The sequence below is a fragment of the Anastrepha obliqua genome, chromosome 3 (assembly GCF_027943255.1).
Source record: "Anastrepha obliqua isolate idAnaObli1 chromosome 3, idAnaObli1_1.0, whole genome shotgun sequence".
Lineage (NCBI taxonomy): Eukaryota > Metazoa > Arthropoda > Insecta > Diptera > Tephritidae > Anastrepha > Anastrepha obliqua.
Genome location: NC_072894.1, coordinates 86,108,062 through 86,126,398, shown reverse-complemented (window position 1 = coordinate 86,126,398; position 18,337 = coordinate 86,108,062). Strand labels below are relative to the sequence as shown.

At 39.6% G+C, this 18,337-nt stretch overlaps 2 protein-coding genes across 2 annotated transcripts; both read right to left on the bottom strand.

The window, feature by feature from the left end:
* Nucleotides 1–321: 321 nt before the first annotated feature.
* On the bottom strand, nucleotides 322–825 carry LOC129242103 (probable RNA-binding protein EIF1AD). Its single transcript, XM_054878660.1, has one exon. It carries the CDS (start codon nucleotides 823–825, stop codon nucleotides 322–324), a length of 504 nt encoding a protein of 167 aa, XP_054734635.1.
* A 3,175-nt stretch (nucleotides 826–4,000) lies between these two features.
* Nucleotides 4,001–17,415, bottom strand: LOC129242772 (odorant receptor Or2-like). The gene is made up of 7 exons (XM_054879603.1): nucleotides 17,119–17,415; nucleotides 9,257–9,395; nucleotides 8,923–9,190; nucleotides 8,732–8,831; nucleotides 5,647–5,748; nucleotides 5,470–5,577; nucleotides 4,001–4,099 (listed from the first exon to the last, which is right to left on the bottom strand). Exons 1-7 carry the CDS (start codon nucleotides 17,413–17,415, stop codon nucleotides 4,001–4,003), a joined length of 1,113 nt encoding a protein of 370 aa, XP_054735578.1.
* Nucleotides 17,416–18,337: the final 922 nt, after the last annotated feature.

The following is an 18,337-nucleotide window of genomic DNA, read 5'->3' as shown; positions in this document are numbered from 1 at the left end:
GTGTATGTGTATACATATATGTGATACGAAAAATCAGACTTTGAGTCCAATGCAATTAAATATAATATAAGTGGGTACATTTGCTTATAAGACAACAATATTATGTAGTTCCGACTCCTTAAAATACTTCTGGAAATAAGTATTTACTTACATATTTTTAAACCTTACATGGAACAAAGGTGAACTTTTGATGCTTATAATACTAAGTTAATCTTAAGCCGACACATTTACAATTGTGAATTTTTGAAATCGGAAGACTTTTCGTAGCGTGTCATTTCGGTTCTTATATGCGCTGCCGACGATTGCCAGAATTAGTACATATTAATCATTTCTAATTTCGTCAGTAGAAGTACTGCAAATTTCCTCATCTTCAGTAGTATCCTCCACCGACAATGGAGATCCATTGGGATTTCTAATTATTAACTCATCACCATTCATTTCTCCATCGCTTACCATAACGAATTGGTCGTGGTCATGCTTTTCACCAAACTGCTTTGGCCATACACCAGCCCTACTGTATTCTTTTAATTGCTCTGGAGTTAGGAGTTTACACATTTCCACCTTCACCTTATGGCCCTTTATCCTGAGACCCTTAATAGGTTCCACCAGCACATAATCTCCACGCCCGATCAATATATTCCTACGAAACTTTTTCGGCATGGAGGCTAGGGTATTCTCAGAGCCCACAATTGCAGTTTCAACTTTGTACAGATTGTTGTCACGACATTTAATCACACGCATTATTTGCTGCCTCTCTGTGGGCAACTCAAACTTGTCCTCCATCATTTCCTTAAGCACGAGCCTGCGGCGTATTCCAATCGACATTTTAGATTGGTTGAATGAGAGAAAATAAAGTGGTACAGTAATTTGTTGCAGCAGCTTACAGGAAGCGATTCCGGTCAGCAATAGTGTCAACAAGTAAGCCTCAATACTTTGTATTCAAGTTTTCAACTCGATGTTATTCCTCGTAGGTTGATTTTGCTCGAAGTGCTTAGGTTTAAAATGGAAATAGAACTAAGTAATTTTGCGAAAATTCCCACCTTTTATGCTGTTACATTTTCGATTTGGCTTGGAATGTTAGCAGGTAGACGATTGATAATGCCATAACAACAAAGGATTGAAACTTTTGAAAATACAGGCCAGCGACAACGGAAAACCCTAAATAAATGCTTGGTTTTACAAGTATTGAGGTAATTCGTGCAGCTATCACTTGTTCCAAATATGCAAATATGGTGGAAGGTTCAAGGCCACTGAATTTTGAGCGAGTGCAACTATAAGAGTGAAAATTTAGTGTTCTGTTGTCTGCCTGTACTTCCATGTTGCAAAAGAGAGCCTTTGTTTGAAATAAATATTAGTATTTTCATGTGTTCCTGAAGTATGCAGCTTGTATGCATTCGCCCACTGTTCCTGCTTGCTCAATAGTGAATAGCTTTTACCATTAAGCCTTACACAAAATTAAGAAAAGAAAATTCAAATGAAAGTCTGAAGTAGAAACATTCCTTTGCTGGTTGGCGTACATACATATATTGTATATATGTACATATGTATATGATATATACTATAACTTTACATGGAATATGATATGCGCTCTGTTCCAAATTATAAACACATAAAATAAAATAAATGGTTAAAAAATAGTCAAAATATCAATAGACTAGCGCATCATGTAATGAAGTTATTCTGCTAACATAAAATTTTGGGAGGTTCACTTAACATTTTTCTTGACTCCTCCAAACACCAGTAAACAACAAGTGCGATGGAAACGGCTGTGATAGCTATAGTTGTAATAAGTGAATGAATTGAAGGCGATAAAGAAGAAAGGCGTTATATTAAAAATAGAAAACGAATGTGAATTGCGGAAAGGTAGACATTTTCTAACCGAGAGTTGCTCAACACGTAAAGAAAAACTGAGTCCAAGGATTCCAAAAATTATTTGCGAAAAGCCACTAGTGCGTGAACCTGTTGTACAACGAGTCCAAGATGATAAGCTAACACATTAACTCGTTAATGGGCTGAATTGTTTGGATCGAGGAAAGAGGAGGTGCACCGAGTTGCTCGTCCTCGGACAATACCATTTATGTTCTATTGGTATTCGCTTTCATTTACAAATTCTTTTAGTGGGTGCAGTTTTGTTGAGGTTTATTGGAATGCATACGGTAAGCTGTGAAATTAAAATTTGGTTCTAGAATTTTTGCACTTAAGGATAAAGATACATATCTATAGGCATATATACTAAGTATGAATATTTCAGATTATGGAGTACCAAGATCAAATAAGGGTTTTAACTGAAATTGTAGATCTATACTAAATGGAGGGTCTTTTTTAAACTCCAGGACTAATCGAGCAAATGTAGAGGGAAGCGAAGTCGGGAAAAGGATCATTCGCACAAAAGAGCTATTGATATTAGAAAAAGCTAGTTACAAAACTTATTTGCTTATCTCTAGCGGAAACTCTGTCTTTGACCCTGCAGTTTCTTGCTGCAATTAAACTACAACACAAATTTATATAAGCAATTAAATATGTAAAAGTTGTGTGCCATTAAATCGGTTCCTAACTTTATTTTACCCACTTTTCATATGGAATAGAAATACCGTTCGTCCGTTAGGTTCGTTAGGTTCCGCAGCATGTTCTGATTTTGGAAGGAAATGGCTTAGTATGCATTGCCTTCTCTCGAACTATACGGGTTAAAATGATTTTTAGAGCAACATTGCCACCATTTCGCGACTCCTTGAAGACAATAGGCGATATCCAAGAATGATAGAATAATAGATTGCGCCTTTCAAATTCACCGTGTCGTAAGAGCCCAAGAATGATAGAATACAAGATTATGTCTTCCGAGTTCGCCGTGTCGTAAGAGCCCATGAATAAACAAACAAAAGGATGGGGAATTACTTGTTTGTGAAGAACAAGAGTTGAAGAAAGCAATGGAAACAACCAAACACAAGAAAATATACGCACACACACATACTTTCTAGCCACGGCGTCTTGCGCACAAAAACGCAAATGCAAAAAACCGCATTTGGAGGCTTTACATTAATTTGTGCTTTCACAATTTAACACACGGCTTTTCGTTTTTATTGGTTTGTTTAGTTTAAATATCGCAAATCACCATATTACCAAGTCTTTCACTGAATTTTCACCAACATGCAATTTCTCCTCCTTTTGTTTGTTCCTTTTGCATTGGAAAGGGAATTGACGCTGTGCATTCTATTGGCAACAACAGCAGTACCCATGGAGAAAAGATTTTTAATGGTGTGGCCAATATCATACCGAAGACAGAATCAGTTGATGGGCTGACGCAGCCGGGGTAATGGATGGGTTTGTTTACGAAAAAACAAGAATGTGTTAGTGATATACGCAAAAAATAACACAATGTCGCTTCGTTGCCGTCTGCACGACTGATTGGGCGAGTGTATGAATACATGAGAAATGATCGTGCAGAATTCGGCTGAATCTCCCAAGTACGTGTGCTGTCTGGAAGCGTTATTAGAAGTTTTAAGCGCTTTACTTATAGAAAATCTTAAGGGCGATTTTATTTAATAACTAATGGTGTTCACATCCATTCCTAATCTAGAAACCAAGTGTTTTCTGCTTTGGTAAATTTGGAAAACTTCAAAAGCGACTGTGACGAATTAAAAAAAAAACAGCATAATCCTGCATTTTTGAGAACACCAAGTAGAATTTATAGATCTTCATACTCACCAATGCTTCTGTATTATTGAGTGTAACAATTTAGAATTTTTTCGTGCAAATCTACACATTTAAACATTTTTATTAGTGCTCCAAAGGAGGTACTAAATACATACACTATTATTATGTACTTTATGACATTCTATTGTAATATTCAAAATGTTTTTTTTTTATATAAGCGTGATATGTTGTGTAGGACTCCATTGACTTCTTCAAAATGAATTCTCATTCTCAGGTGTGTAAACATTTTTATCTACAAATACATATATGAATATTGATGTTGAGATTATATTGATCGATTTTCAGCTGTTCACATTGTGCCCTTTAGGCAAGAGAATAGGGAATATGAAATGCGTAAAATTCGGAGAAAAATTTCCATAGTCAAGGGCTTGAAGCCGCCAGCAGTGAACTAAGAATAAGAATAAGAGAAAAATTAATAAATTTAAAAAATTCAAATTACTTATTTTCAGTTAATTGGTTTTGTGAATTGGTCAAAGTAATAATAGTTTACGTGGTGAATCTCGTTAGTCCATATTTTGCAATGACAATCAATTAGGCCCAGGGCAACCAATGAATGTCGCAGTAGTCCATTTAGAATCTCTAAGTTGTTCGCAAATCTCCGAAACCTCGTCATGTCCGCTGCATATAATGGAGCGAATAACGTTATGCCCCGACATAGGCTGTCAAACAACGGAAATGATGCTTAAATGCCAAATTTGCCAAGAAGAAAGTAGTGATTTGCATTTAGCGGCACATTGTATTCTGCACATTAACTGCACCAAAACCAAGCTTAAAATTCTCATAAAGAAGCTCACAAAAATTTTGCACTAGCGCACTGAATGCCATCGAAGAAGATATAAACTTATTGGAAATTCATGCACTAGAAGAGTGATGCTTGATGCTTATTAGCTCCAGTGACGAGTAGTTTGGTTATTGAAATTAGTAGCAGCTTAGCCAAAAAAGAGTTTCGTCCGAGAAGCCATGATGAAGACCGATCTCGCGATGGCTTTTGAAATGGTAAACGTTATTGAATATTTTGATAGCTGAATGTCAGTGCCTACTATGATAACTACATAAACATAAAAATGAAAAAAAACTCATTGTTATCTGGGCTTGATCGAATCTAAATCAATGCGGAAATAGCGCATAGCTTCATGCCCAATGCACTTTTATAAGCGCTAAGGGTCTGAGCACTTCGAACTTAAACGTTTCAGGCGCCCAAAACAGTGAAGAACCGACATAATAAAATTTCTTATGTCAGGAAGAAAGTAAATCCAATCGTTATTTTTTTATTTTTCATGAAATTATCATAATTCATGCTTACATACATACCTTAGAGCCTAAGCGATTGTTTTTATTGAATGTTTAAACGTCCGAAAATCTGAGAATTACATTACAAAATCCGGATACTACTCAATTCCTCCTTACAACTTATGACTCCTTGATTTTTATATTATATTTTAGTATCTGCTAAGCTTATTTGAAAATGCATTACTAAAATCTCCCTTCGAGCAAATGCAAACCGCGCAAAATATCCCTAATATTTAAGTTAAGTATCTGAAACAAAGTTGCAAAAGAGTAACAGGGCTGCCGTATTGTAGCATTTGTTGAGCAGTACGAATGAACCCATACTTTTTAAAGTTATTTACCCGCCATTTGACTAAAGTTAATGCATCAAAAGAATTGTTGCTTCGTGGCCGGAGCCTTGGGTTAAGGCTTGTATAAGTGTAATACGTACATATGCACAATTAATTTTTATTTTCTTTTTAATAAAATTACCTGCAAAGGTTTTTGACTTCTAATGATTATCAACAGTACACATTTGCGAAATTTCACATCACGTTGAGTCCAGTTGGTATTATATGCTGCGTTAGCTACAGTACGGCTCTTGAAACATACATTTTTCGGTTAACATTGATTAACAATTTGTGAATATAAAAATTAAATAGTCCTAACCTCATCAGAGAAATTGTTTGCCAGATAAAAAGTTCGAGAAATGGAGACTGTTTGAACGCATAAGATTAAAATGCCTTTTAAAATAAGTGCTGGTTCATATTCCTGAAAAATTAAAATATATAAAAATGTGATAAAATCAATTAAAAATTCAATATTAGATACCTATTTTAATTTTTGAACTAATTTTTCAAGGAATCGAAATATTACTTAAAATAGTATATGCGTAGCCATAAATAATACTTTTCTATTGTTTTTATTAACAAGGTGTGGTACGGTAAAATATAGAGAAACAGAATGCAAAATAGTCTTTATTTTAATTATTTAATTTAACTATTATAAATTATTAAGCATATTTTGTTATTGTTTTCTAATAGGTTTTACTGACTTAATAAGTTTTACTGGCAGTACTCCTGAGTAGCTTCTCACATCACAAAAACTAAACATGCGAAATTCCTAATTTTCCTTATTATAATGAAATAAAAAAAAAATAAAAAAAGAACAAAAATGTAAAGTTAATTTCGTACTGTAACCTCTTCCCGGTAGGCTTCGGAAAATAAGTATATTTTATGTAGGGTAAATACAGGGCCCGTATCGAATTGGCCATTTCGAATTTTTAAATCCTACTTCAGATTTGTGATCAGCGATCCAAAAAATCCTAGGGTAACAAGTTTCAAACCAATCCGACTGCATCGACCATTTTGAATTTTTAAAATTTAACTTGTGATGCAGGGTTGATCAATTAGCAGGGTATGATTGATGCGTACCGTAGTAGCCGGGGTCAATAGGTACCTGGCGTCTCTCACATCAAGATCTTAGTGTACAATGGGTAAACGCATCCTACAAGAGGGAACCCTGTTACAGAACACTGTGATGTAGACCCGGAGGGTGTCGAATCTACCCCAAATCTAACGCTGGTGTCAAGTGCTCTGTCGGATAGTATCAAATACTAGCTTGTTACTTAGTAGTCCTCTATTTCTCATCGTCTCTATATTTCTCTTAAACTTTCTGAGAGTTCCCTTCTTTTCATGTTACAAAAATAAGCGTCGATCGGACTGGATCCAGTGTCACTCCACAAACATGCTTCTCTTGGTACACGCAGCCTGCCGTTAGGAACTTATAAAGCGAACCTTTTTTGGACAAGGAGTGTTTTTCCAGCTGAGCTTGACTCGTCGTAACATTGCTTTTAAAACATATGTTCTAAAGACCGTCATAACGGCGTTCCACCCTGGTGGTATTCGGAAATTACCGCATTGAGGAGAGACACCAGGAAGATGTTTAATCTAGCAAAAAGAACGGGATCTTGGCAAGCATATACGGATGCCCTCGAAATTTTTCAAATATACCTCAGAAGGGTCCAAATGGAATCCTTGAAGGATTTCTGCGGAAACATTGCAGAAAGCTCTGATGGAATATTTGAAAGTGTCGATTTCCCCAAATTACAGCGTCAATGTTCCTGGTGGACGGAGAATACTTGCGCGAACACCTTCAATTTGAGAACCTGGAGTATGTCCGGCAACATTATACGTCATAAAAGGGTGGCAATTAGCCTTTTCCAACCGTATAAATCTCCAGCTAGATGGCATCTTGTCCGTTGAATTAAAAGTGGTCTATGAATTTCGAAGTCCTCCCACAAGGCTTTACAAGGCTAGCTTCAACTTTTACCATACACCGAAGGGATGGACTATTGCAAAAATGGTTTTCATCTCCAAAGGGAAGCGCTGCCTCCATTTGGAATCCTTACTAAATGGGATGGGACTTACACTTGCTGGCGAAGTAAATTCCCTCGATATTATTCTACACCGTACATTTAACTGGCGATCATCGAGCTGAATAGGTTGGTGCGTGGCTACTATTCGGAAGTACATAGGTTCGAATCTCCGTACATGAAACACCACAATAAAAAACGTTTTTCTAATAGCGGTCGCCCCTGGGCAGACAATGGCAAACCTCCGAGTGTATTTCTATCATGTAAAAGCTCCTCGCAAAAACCCATTTGCCGTTCGAAATCGGCTTAGAACTGTGGGTGCCTCAATTTACGGAACGACATCAACACGAACGTTACGAATAGGAGGAGGAGCTCGGTCAAACGCCCAAAAAGGATGTAAGCGCCAGTTATATATATTTACAATATACTGCGTCAGAAGAAAAGAACCGGTTGTTTTCTTGTAACCTCAAGATATATTTCCTTCTGCTTTTTGCTGCATAATAGTCGCACTTAAGGGCTACAACGTCAGTGCTAACTCAGGTTAGTGTCGTTTCCTAACTTTCCCAAACACAACCAAACAGAAGTGAGTGAGAAGTGCACGAAGCGTTTTGAGGCGGTATTTTTATGCACGCATTCGAAAGGGACGCAATTATCTTACGCCGCGGCTGCAAAGTGATTAAAAAATCAAAAAAGTTTGTTGTGATGTCGAATCAGTGGTATGAAGTGTACAAAAATGTTGATGACTTTTCACGGGGCTTGAAACGAGTGACGACAAAAAGCAGGATAAAGTGATCGTCCAAGCGGGACCCTTCTTTGCGACTACGCCAAGCATGCACAATTCTTGTTAAAAAGGGAATAGATGTGAGCATCAACACCATCGATCGACGACGGAAAGGCGAACATATCCTACCGTCCCACATCATCAAAATCACTGCTCTCAGAAAAACACATTGAAAAACAACAAAGTAAGAAAATAGCGTCACAGTATTGGACTGGCGTTCCCAGTCCCCAGAGGCCAACCCCATTGAAAATGTGTGAAGAATTATGAAAACGCATCTTGCCGGAAGGCCAGTTCATGATTTAAAGCAACTCGTGCGTCAAGTTCGCAAAATCTAGTCCTGTTTTTCGACGAGTTACGCAGAAAAGCTGGTTCAAAGCATGAAGAGTATGCCAGGCTATACTCGACAACGATGAAGACTACACGGCTTATTGAGTAATTGCGACTCGTAGTTTAGTATATACTTTCATGTAAAAAAGTTTTAAATATGGCACAGACTGTTCATGTATATATATATATTTAGACTCAACTTTTTTTACAGCAGTAAGTAATACTCGTACTAAGCTTAACAAGGTATTTATATCTAGTAAAGTATATCTCACCATTGTTGAATATATCAGCAACATACAAATGACTATGCAATAAATACTGACATCTATCAAGTTTGTGGCCGAGAATATTTCTTCCAAAACATCATAAAAGCTAAGGAAATATGTACATTTATTTTATTAATCTTGGGCGCATTCGCATAGATATTTGAGGCTCTATAAAAGAAAATATTTTCATCACTTACTTTATTATTTTCATATGGGATTGCACGCATTCCTTGATGTTCTTTAAGGCATTCTCCTCATCCATTTGGGATAAGTTATCCATTTCCTGCTGAAGATCTTTCAGCATGAATGTTCCAAAAGACATGAATATTAGAAATGATTCCGCGCATGCAAAGTATGAATAAGCGCATACTGGGATTACCCAAAATGCTTGAAGTAGGTAGATAATCTCGTAAATCGGGCTCCTTAGTAAATCGATACCTGGCACTGCAATGCCAATAACGAAGTCTATTAAAGTGTGAAATTTGTTTTTTCAATTTTCTGTTTTAGGTATAAATATACATACATACTCACTGCCATAGTGTGTCAGAATTGGTTGAAAGGCAACGATAAAGGCAGTGATTATAGCATAACGATGAATGTATTTCGAAACACGCAGAGTATTTTTAGTGAATTTCTGTAGCTCACTAAAAGTTCTTTTGTCATCATCGTGCTGCTTAAAAATGCATACATATAATATTAAATTCGCATTAATAATTCACAGTGTGCATGATTCAATTTTTAAAGGTTTGCTTACTTGTGACATTATTAGAATTTGGGCACATCCTTACAAAAGGTTGCATTTAAGAAGGTGCATACACTAGGAAAATCTTAGATAATGCTTTGGTCCGTTCAATATTGGAGTATGCCTCCGTCATCTGGAATCCGATGCACGGGTTTTTAAAAAAAATAATGTGAATTTTCAAATTTCGCGGGCTGTATACTTTCGACTGCCGATTATTATTTTTGAAGGGAAAGAGGTTTCACTCGATGGACGAGCGAGTTTGAAAAGTAAAATTTCAAGTTCATGCAACGTTTTGGGCATTTTCGTTCCGCGAGAGAGAAAAAAGATGGAAGATAGAGAGCTATACCTTATATATATCTTAGATACACTTTAGGCTATTTTTCCTGAGTTTTTCTTTGTGGTTGCTAATTTCTGGTGAGAAATAACACTGCCTGCTTTTTGGCGCTTGTTTGTTGGTGCAAACTTGTAGGAAATATATTTTAGGTGCCTACCTTTGGCGTTATATTTCCCTGGTGCCTACTGTTTGGGGCTTTTTTTGGTCCCAAATTTTTGAGCGTTTTTTTTGGTGCTTACTTTTTGGCGCTTATTTCCGCTTCCTGGCTAGTGCTTGTGCGTACTATAAAGTGCTATCCATTTCGGCGTTGGATTTACTGGTATTGCCTTGCGGTAATTTGTGCCGTTGCTGCGGTCCTAAAATCGCTGCGTATGTGCGGGTGATAAACGCTCGGAGTAGTGCGCGTTGTTGCCTCTGGGTTGGTTGGTTAGAGTGGTGATTCAGCCAGAATCCAACTAGCGCTTCCGCACCATTTTGTTGCCACATCCTCGTTACCAAATTGTTTAACAGTTATTTGCAGCAGGACTATATCCAGTCTGTGCGGTTTAGGAACCTTGACGTCTAAGCCAGACAGTTGCTCGAGACTCTCGAACAGCGGTTTGCCCAGGGTTAACATTCTGTCCCTCCATAGGGCAGGGCATTCACAGAGGAAATGGAAGATTGTTTCTTTTTTCTCCGGTTGTTTACAACTGTGACAGTATGTGTTGTGAGGGATGCCCATTTTGGCGGCTTGTTCTCCGATAGACCAGAAGCCAGTTATGACTGCCGTAAGTCTACAGGTGTCCCGTCGTTTCATGTTTATTAATGTCGACGATTGCTTGAGGTTGTAGGTTGGCCATAACGTTCTGCTGATTTTGCATTTCGTCTGGTCTCTCCATCTACAATCTGCAATTCGAAGGTATTTTAGGGAAATTGCGTTCTTGACCGCACCTAGTGGAGTGAATACTGGTACTGCAAGAGCGCTATTCATGGCAGATCCCCCTCTTGCCAGTTCATCAGCTTTTTCGTTGCCTTCTATGTTCCGGTGTCCCGGCACCCAAATTAAGGTTACTCTATGGTTTTCACTCAAGTTGGTGAGGCTATTCCTACTTTGCTCCACCACTTTAGAGGTTGTTATAGTCGCGTCCAGCGCCTGGATTGCGGCTTGGCTATCCGAAAGAATAGCGATATTGCCCTTAAAAGAGAAATCTGCGATTAGTAACCTACAGGCTTCCCCAATTGCTAGTACTTCCGCTTGGAAGACGCTGCTGGTATTAGGGAGACGCACAGATTTTTCAATTCCAAGTCTATGAGAATATATACCAGCTCCAACACCACAATCCATTTTACTGCCATCTGTATAGACTGTGGTATCGAAGTTGTTTAGAGAGAATCCCTTATTCCATTCTTTTTTAGATGGAAAGAGTGTGGCAAAATTCCTATTGAACGTTACCATCGGGACGATGTAGTCAGTCCTCACCGAGGTTAACTGAGTTTGTCGCGATAATAGACTAGCGTGACCATAAGTTTTTCCTTTCCAGCGACCCGCCTCATTTAACCTAAATGCACTCATGGTTGCCGTCTTCTTTATATGTAGGTCTATTGGAATAACGTGTGTCAGTGCATTGAGAGCCTCTCTAGGACATGATCTGATTGCACCGACCGTTATTGCACAGGCTGATCTTTGTATTCTGCCGAGTAGTTTGGTATTGTACTCTCTCCCTAGAGCTTTCCACCAAACTACCGAACCATACGATAAAATGGGTCGTATAACCGCCTTATACAGCCATAATGTATGCTTAGGTTGAAGACCCCATCTTCTTCCAAGCATACGCTTACAGGCATATAAAGCAATTTCTGCTTTCCTTACCCGTTCTTCGACGTTTAACTTCCAGCTAAGTTTGGAGTCCAAAATTACCCCTAAGTACTTTGCGCTGGTTGATAAAGACAGAGTTTGTCCGTTGATATTTGGTAGGGTAAAAGTTGGTACCTTATATCTGGTGGTAAAAAGCATAAGTTCTGTTTTACGCGGGTTTAAACTTAGCCCACATCCTGTGGCCCAAGAGTTAAGCTCGCCTAACGCCCTTTGGATGATCCCACTGATCGTATTTGGACACAGTCCTGACACCATTAAGACCACATCATCAGCGTACGCCACCACTTTTACCCCACCTCCGTCAAGTTTTATTAAGATTTTGCTAATCACACATAGCCAAAGAAGTGGAGATAATACTCCCCCTTGTGGAGTGCCTCCGTGGACCTTCTTGGTTATGTTGATATTACCCATATTAGCTTTGATGATCCTGGTTTCTAGCATGGAGATGATCCAGTTACTGATGCAACTGTCCACTTCCAGGTCTATCAACGCCCGTTGGATGGCATCTGTGCTAACATTGTTAAAGGCGCCTTCGATATCCAAGAATGCCGCCATGGTATAATGTTTGCTCTCTAGAGAGCCCTCTATTGTTCCGATTACCTCGTGAAGCGCTGTCTCCGTAGATTTGCCTTTAAGGTATGCGTGTTGTGCAGTTGATAAACCCGAGCTCTCCAAAGAGCTTCTGAGGTGCGTATCCAAAAGTCTTTCAAAAGTTTTTAACAGGAAAGACGAAAGACTGATTGGCCTGAAGTCCTTCGCTGATTCATGTCCTCTTCTACCTACTTTTGGTATGAAGACGACCTTGACTAGTTTCCAGCTATCTGGAATATGGCCTAAGTTTAAACACGCTTTAAAAATTTCCTCTAGCCATGGTAGGATACAGTCCAAGGTTTCCTGTAACATCTTTGGAATGATCCCATCTGGCCCCGGAGATTTAAAGGGTGAGAAAGATTTGATTGCCCATGCAACTTTTTCTTTGGTAATAATTTCATTTGCAAGATGCTGTGGATTATATTGGCTCCGCCTAATATTTCCCCTCTCACTTTCGTAAGCGCTGCATCCCGGAAAATGCGTATTTAGCAGAAGCTCTAGCGATTCTTCTGCTGTAGCAGTCCAAGTTCCATCGGGTTTCTTGACCCAAGAAGCCATTGAGTGGTCTTTGGAAAGAACACGGCTGAGCCTAGCAGAATCCCTGGTGGATTCGATTGACGAACAAAATTCCCTCCAGCTCTCTTTTTTGGCGGCCCTGATTGCCTTCTTGTACTGTCTCCGACTTTCTCTGTACAATTCCCAATTTCCCGTCGAGTAGCTGAGGTTAAACGTTGATCTGGATTTTTCTCTTAGTTTTAAGAGCTCACTGCTCCACCAAGGAGGGTGAGTTTTTTTGCTAAATTTTATGGGGCAGGACGTTTTGTAGGCCCTACTAAATGCCTTTTCCAGTGTTATGACCCTGCTCTCAAGGTTTTCCGTGAGAGTGATTTGAGGGATAGGAGTCTCTCCTATCCTCTTGTTTACTATATTTTTGAACCTCTTCCAGTTGGTTCTTAAAGGATTTCGATACGGTAGGGGTGGATCTACCTTAAGATCCAAATCGTATAGAATCCAACTATGATCAGAAAAGGACCTTTTATTGGATACCCTCCAATTATCTACCCTTACTGAGCTATTTTCAGACAGTAGAGTAACATCAATCACTTCCTCCCATCCTCTGAAGTACTCCGTACTAGGAAAGGTGAAAGTGGGAGTGTTACCCCTGTTACATACCGATAAGTTAGTATTAATAATAAAATTATATAAAGACTCACCTTGGTCGTTTGTCTCGGAGCTTCCCCACAACGCATGCCTTGCGTTGGCATCGCATCCGAGCAGCAGGTTCTTGTTTCTGGCTTCATGCACAAGCCGACGAGCCTCCTCGGGTGGTGCTGGCCGATCATGTGCCATGTAGATGGAAGCCAATATGATGCCGACACCGTCAGCGGCTTCTACCTCCACAGCCGTCACATCCTGTGAACAATATGATGGGATTAAAAATATATTCAAATGTTTCTTAGCTACAATACAAGATCTGGGGTTACCTTCAGTCCGTTTGTAGAAAAGGTTGTGGTTGTTCCCGGTAAACCCCTTCACCTCGGTGCTCCGCACCCAGGGTTCCTGGATTAAAGCGATGTCGACGTCCTCCTCCGCCAGGAGAACGGTTAGGTTGTCCGTTGCAGTCCGCGAGTGCTGCAAGTTTATTTGGACAACCTTGAGACCCATGCTGCTGGTCGCTTTACAATTTGACGGCGTCGTCAAGCTGCACTTCCGGGTGCTGCTCATTAGCGCCATCGTTTTTGGTGGATGCGGCGTCGTCAAGTTGCATGCATGTGAGCAACTCGTTGGCGCCGTCAACCTCGTCCTGTTCATCCTCCGGATTTGCAGATCGGAATATCTTCAGTTGCGTTTTCCTGACGCCGAACCGAAGTTTATTGTCCACTTTCCCCAGTGGCTCGATGCTCTCCTCCGATATTTGGAGAAGGAAGGACACACTGTTCTTTTGCGGAGCCTCCGCTTTGATGATACTCCAATCATCCATCGGAACAGTGCGGTTGTGTGCCTGCAGGTATGGAATAAGCTGTTTAGCTTCAAATTCCATGTTTGGAATCCAGATGCGGGCCCTCGGCCGTCGAGGGATTTCGCTGGCCGGGATTAGTTTGAGCCTCAAACCTTCCCAGTCGCTCTGGATTTTGCCCACAACTGTTTGCAGGAAGTTAAGGGAGAGTTGATCGTCGCACTTGATCACCCTGTATCCGCGGACCACCTCCATTGAATCAAATCCTGGCACATGACCCTCCGGGTTTGCCATGACGTGATCGACGACAATGCGGGACAGCCGTGCCTCGATTTCGGACCACTTATCCGATGCAGGTTTACCGCGGTTAGTTAATTCGTCAACCAACGCTATTTGCAGGTGATCCCGTGCCACCTCATTAAATGAGCGTTTGGTTGGTTTTGGTATTGAAGCTGTGTGAACCGACACTTTTGGCTTCTTCGTTGGTTTGTCGCTTTCGTCCTGCGAACGATTGCGTTTCACGGCTTCTGCCTTCTGGGTGGCCTGGAACGCCAGGTACTCATCGACCACCTTTTGGCACCTTGCCTTATCGACCGCGTCCTTTGGATGAGCTTTCCCTTCAGCCTCATTTTTTCTTATTCTTCCGAGAATAGTCAGAGACCTCTGGTAGAGCTTGTACCTGGACGGGCCTTTTTTAGCGTTTTGGCGCTTTTGCCCCTTGGCATCAGCGGATGTGGATGGTTGATTAGTGGTTGATGGCGTGCTGTGGCCCACAGCTTTGCCATCAACCGTCTCTTGGCTGGAGGCCAAGAGTTCGTCCTCTGAGGAAGTTCCCAACTTCCTCAGTTCGTTGGTGTCGGTCCGAGTTGTCCATTTGTCCAACTGTTGTGTCAATGGGTGCGTCCGTTTAACCGTTCCTTTTGGGTCTGTGTCCGTCCGTTTGTCCGTCTTCTTTGTAATCTTATCCGAATTTTTTTGTTTATTTTGTTTGTTCATTCTGTTTCGTACGGTCACCTGCCCTTCCAGAAGGCTGCACATGTCGCCATGTGCGGTGACCAATGAGGATTTAGGGGAAATAAACAGTCCGCCATGGCAGCGCCCCATACCATGGTAAGGCCACCGTTACAACCTGAGGCGGCCTGGTGTCAGGAGGGCTCCGTTAAAAGACAGCCTAATTTTATCCCCCGGCTGCCAAACCCACCCAATAGGCACGGGTCGCGTTACACCTTGGGTTGAGGGAGTTTTTTTAACGAAGTTTACGTCTTCGACCTGTGTGGTTCGCGGGAGACCTACTCTCCTACCTTCCATATCTGGGAGGCGTTCCCCTATCCACCACCTGGGGACGCGCCCTATAGGGATAACAGGTTCCCCAAAGGGGGGAATTTATGTTGTGAATTTATTTAGATATATATTCTTTCTCTCTCTCTCTCTCTCTCTCATTCTCTCTTGGGTCTCTCCCTCTTTCTTTGTCTGCCTTGAAAGTTTCACTTCTGTTATGTGTACTAAGCTACATGCACTTTTTTAGTTTTTTATATTGGTACACTCGTCTCGAAGATATGTTCACGGTTTTAGCAATATGGCATGTTTAGTTTGTTTGTGAGTGTAACAATTTTCTTCACTTTCTCAACATTTTCATAGGTTGTTTGTGTTGCTGGGGCGTACAAAGCGAGCGTAGTCATTCACATCTGCTCGACCTTCTGTGAAAAGCTTGTACCACTTGTAAACATTTTCTTGACTCTGAGTACTGTCACCTATGCCGCTGTCAACAGTTCAAGTGCTTTTGAGCACTCAATCCCATTTTTTACACACAATTTGATCCAACTTCTTTGATCCATTTTTTTCAATAACAGAAAATCGCCGAATACGCAAAACACTTGCCTTGCTTATGCTGATATTGCTAAAACCATGAACATATCTTCGAGACGAGTGTACCAACATAAAAAAATAATAATCGAAAGTTGAATGTACGTAGCCCGCGAAATTCGAAAATTCACCTTATTTTTTGAACACACCTCGCATATGACATGAGACGGATAAATATACACAAAAACTATATGGTATGAAACGAAAAATAAGAATCGGATCTCTATTTTTGAAATTTTCACCATTTCTGCGTTTGTGTTTATTAGTAGCCTATGAATATGATTTGTGCTGCTTCAATAAATTTAAATTTAAGGTCCCTGCATATATCGTCATTGGGTATGTATTATATCAACCTGCGTTTGTGATAATCCTTAAGATTATTGATTGTAGTTGTTCCATAGTCGTTCTTGATCAATGGAAAAAGTCCCATATGTCTGCCAGACTCAACGATTTCTATGATTTTATTAACACTTTCGGCAACCGTTTTATCAGAACGGAATCGTTGAAGACTATGCTTGGTTGGTACATTAGATACTTTAGTGGCTACATACATATGTATGTAAACAGCACAAATTGATTTAGTCGTCCGACTTTTTACCTTCATTCCAGTGAAACTGTAGAATTTTTCTTGCAGTCTGTTTTTACCTTTACTTTGGAACTCTGTAACACGCAACCGGCGTATCTAAACACGAAACTCTCAAACAACGTTTTTCTAATGCATAATGCCATCTTTACATCGCCGTGTAGAATGAATCGGTCTGGCGCAATGCAATAAAGCCGTAGGAAATAACGCCAAATGGTTGTATTTCTCTTCGGTGAAGTGAAATAAGGCCATAACCAAAAAATTTGCACACGGGTAATAACGTCACCGGATGTGAGGTATACGTCTAACGTGGAAATATAAAAGGGTATTTACCGGGAATATATTGAGAACTTTTTATTTCACTTAATAACAGCTCAAACCAGGTATTCATACAATTTAATTATCCTTAAAAACATACAAACTCTATCTGTATTTTGTCCTAATATTCGGTTAAAACGGTCAACTCACCTCCAAATCGTTGTACCAATTATCAATCTCTTTATAAGTATCCGCAAATTTCTTTTGATGAGTTATTACAGCAAAAGCACGCGTTACCGTTGTAATCAGAATCATGATGATAAATATATCGTAGATCGCATTACCCAAATCAGTCCAATTGAAGCAAATGTTATAAGCTGCTGGTAAAACTGTTAGAGCTGGCACAGATATTATTAAATAGGCGCGTGAACGTTTGCTTTCATCTAAATAACCCAAATACTCCATCGACTTCAAAAACCAGCTAAACAATTCAGCAGCGTAACCCATTTTGTTGTGCAACCAGAATTAATTTTCCAATTCCCTGTTGAGTAATAACTGAGAACTATAGGAAATAGTAATACGCTTGAAAGCAAAGAAATTTACTTTTCATAGGCTTGAGAAAGTTTGCAAAAAATTGCGTAATGTGCGTGAGATCTGATACGAGTTATAATTTACGCAATCGATTTAATTACTACTCTTGCATTATACTCGCATTACATTTAATAATACTCTGCATATGGACTAGTTTGCCATCGAATATTCGGTTCACGTTCGAACTGGCTTCCTTATTTGTAATATCGTTAATGCGACTACGGTTGCCGGGTATTTTTGTGGATATGATTACTCTTTAGTTGATTCCTGGTTTAAACTTTCTGTATACGTGAAATATAATATTATAAAGAGGAAAATTTTTCTTTTTAATAGCGGTCACCCTTTTGAAGGTGGTGGTACATTATGGAAGGTATTTCTTCCGTGAATAATCCTGTCAATCGCCTAACAAAGCATTTACGTTTCAATTACATATACTCGTACGTACTAGTGTAGGGTTTTCTAGTAGGTTGGGTAGATGTTGACAGGTTGTAGAGCATGCGCGCATCGCATCGAAGGAGGTACGTTTTACGGTAAAACAAAATTTAATATATACTTTATAGGAATCATTCGCCTATCATTATGCTGCATACAATATAAAATAGTGCGGGATAAAACGTGCAAATTGGGCAATTTGATTTTGTGCTTTGTACGCTTTGCTTCAAAATACGCTGTTTACTCCACTTGGTATAGACGCATACGTTTACAAAAGAAAAAAGTTTAAAACGTTAGGATAAACATATATATGAATGCATTCCTTGATATTGCTGTACTAAATTAAAAAAAAATTGCATAATTTTTATGGGGAGATTTTGAAGTAGTTCAGCTGTAATTAAATCTT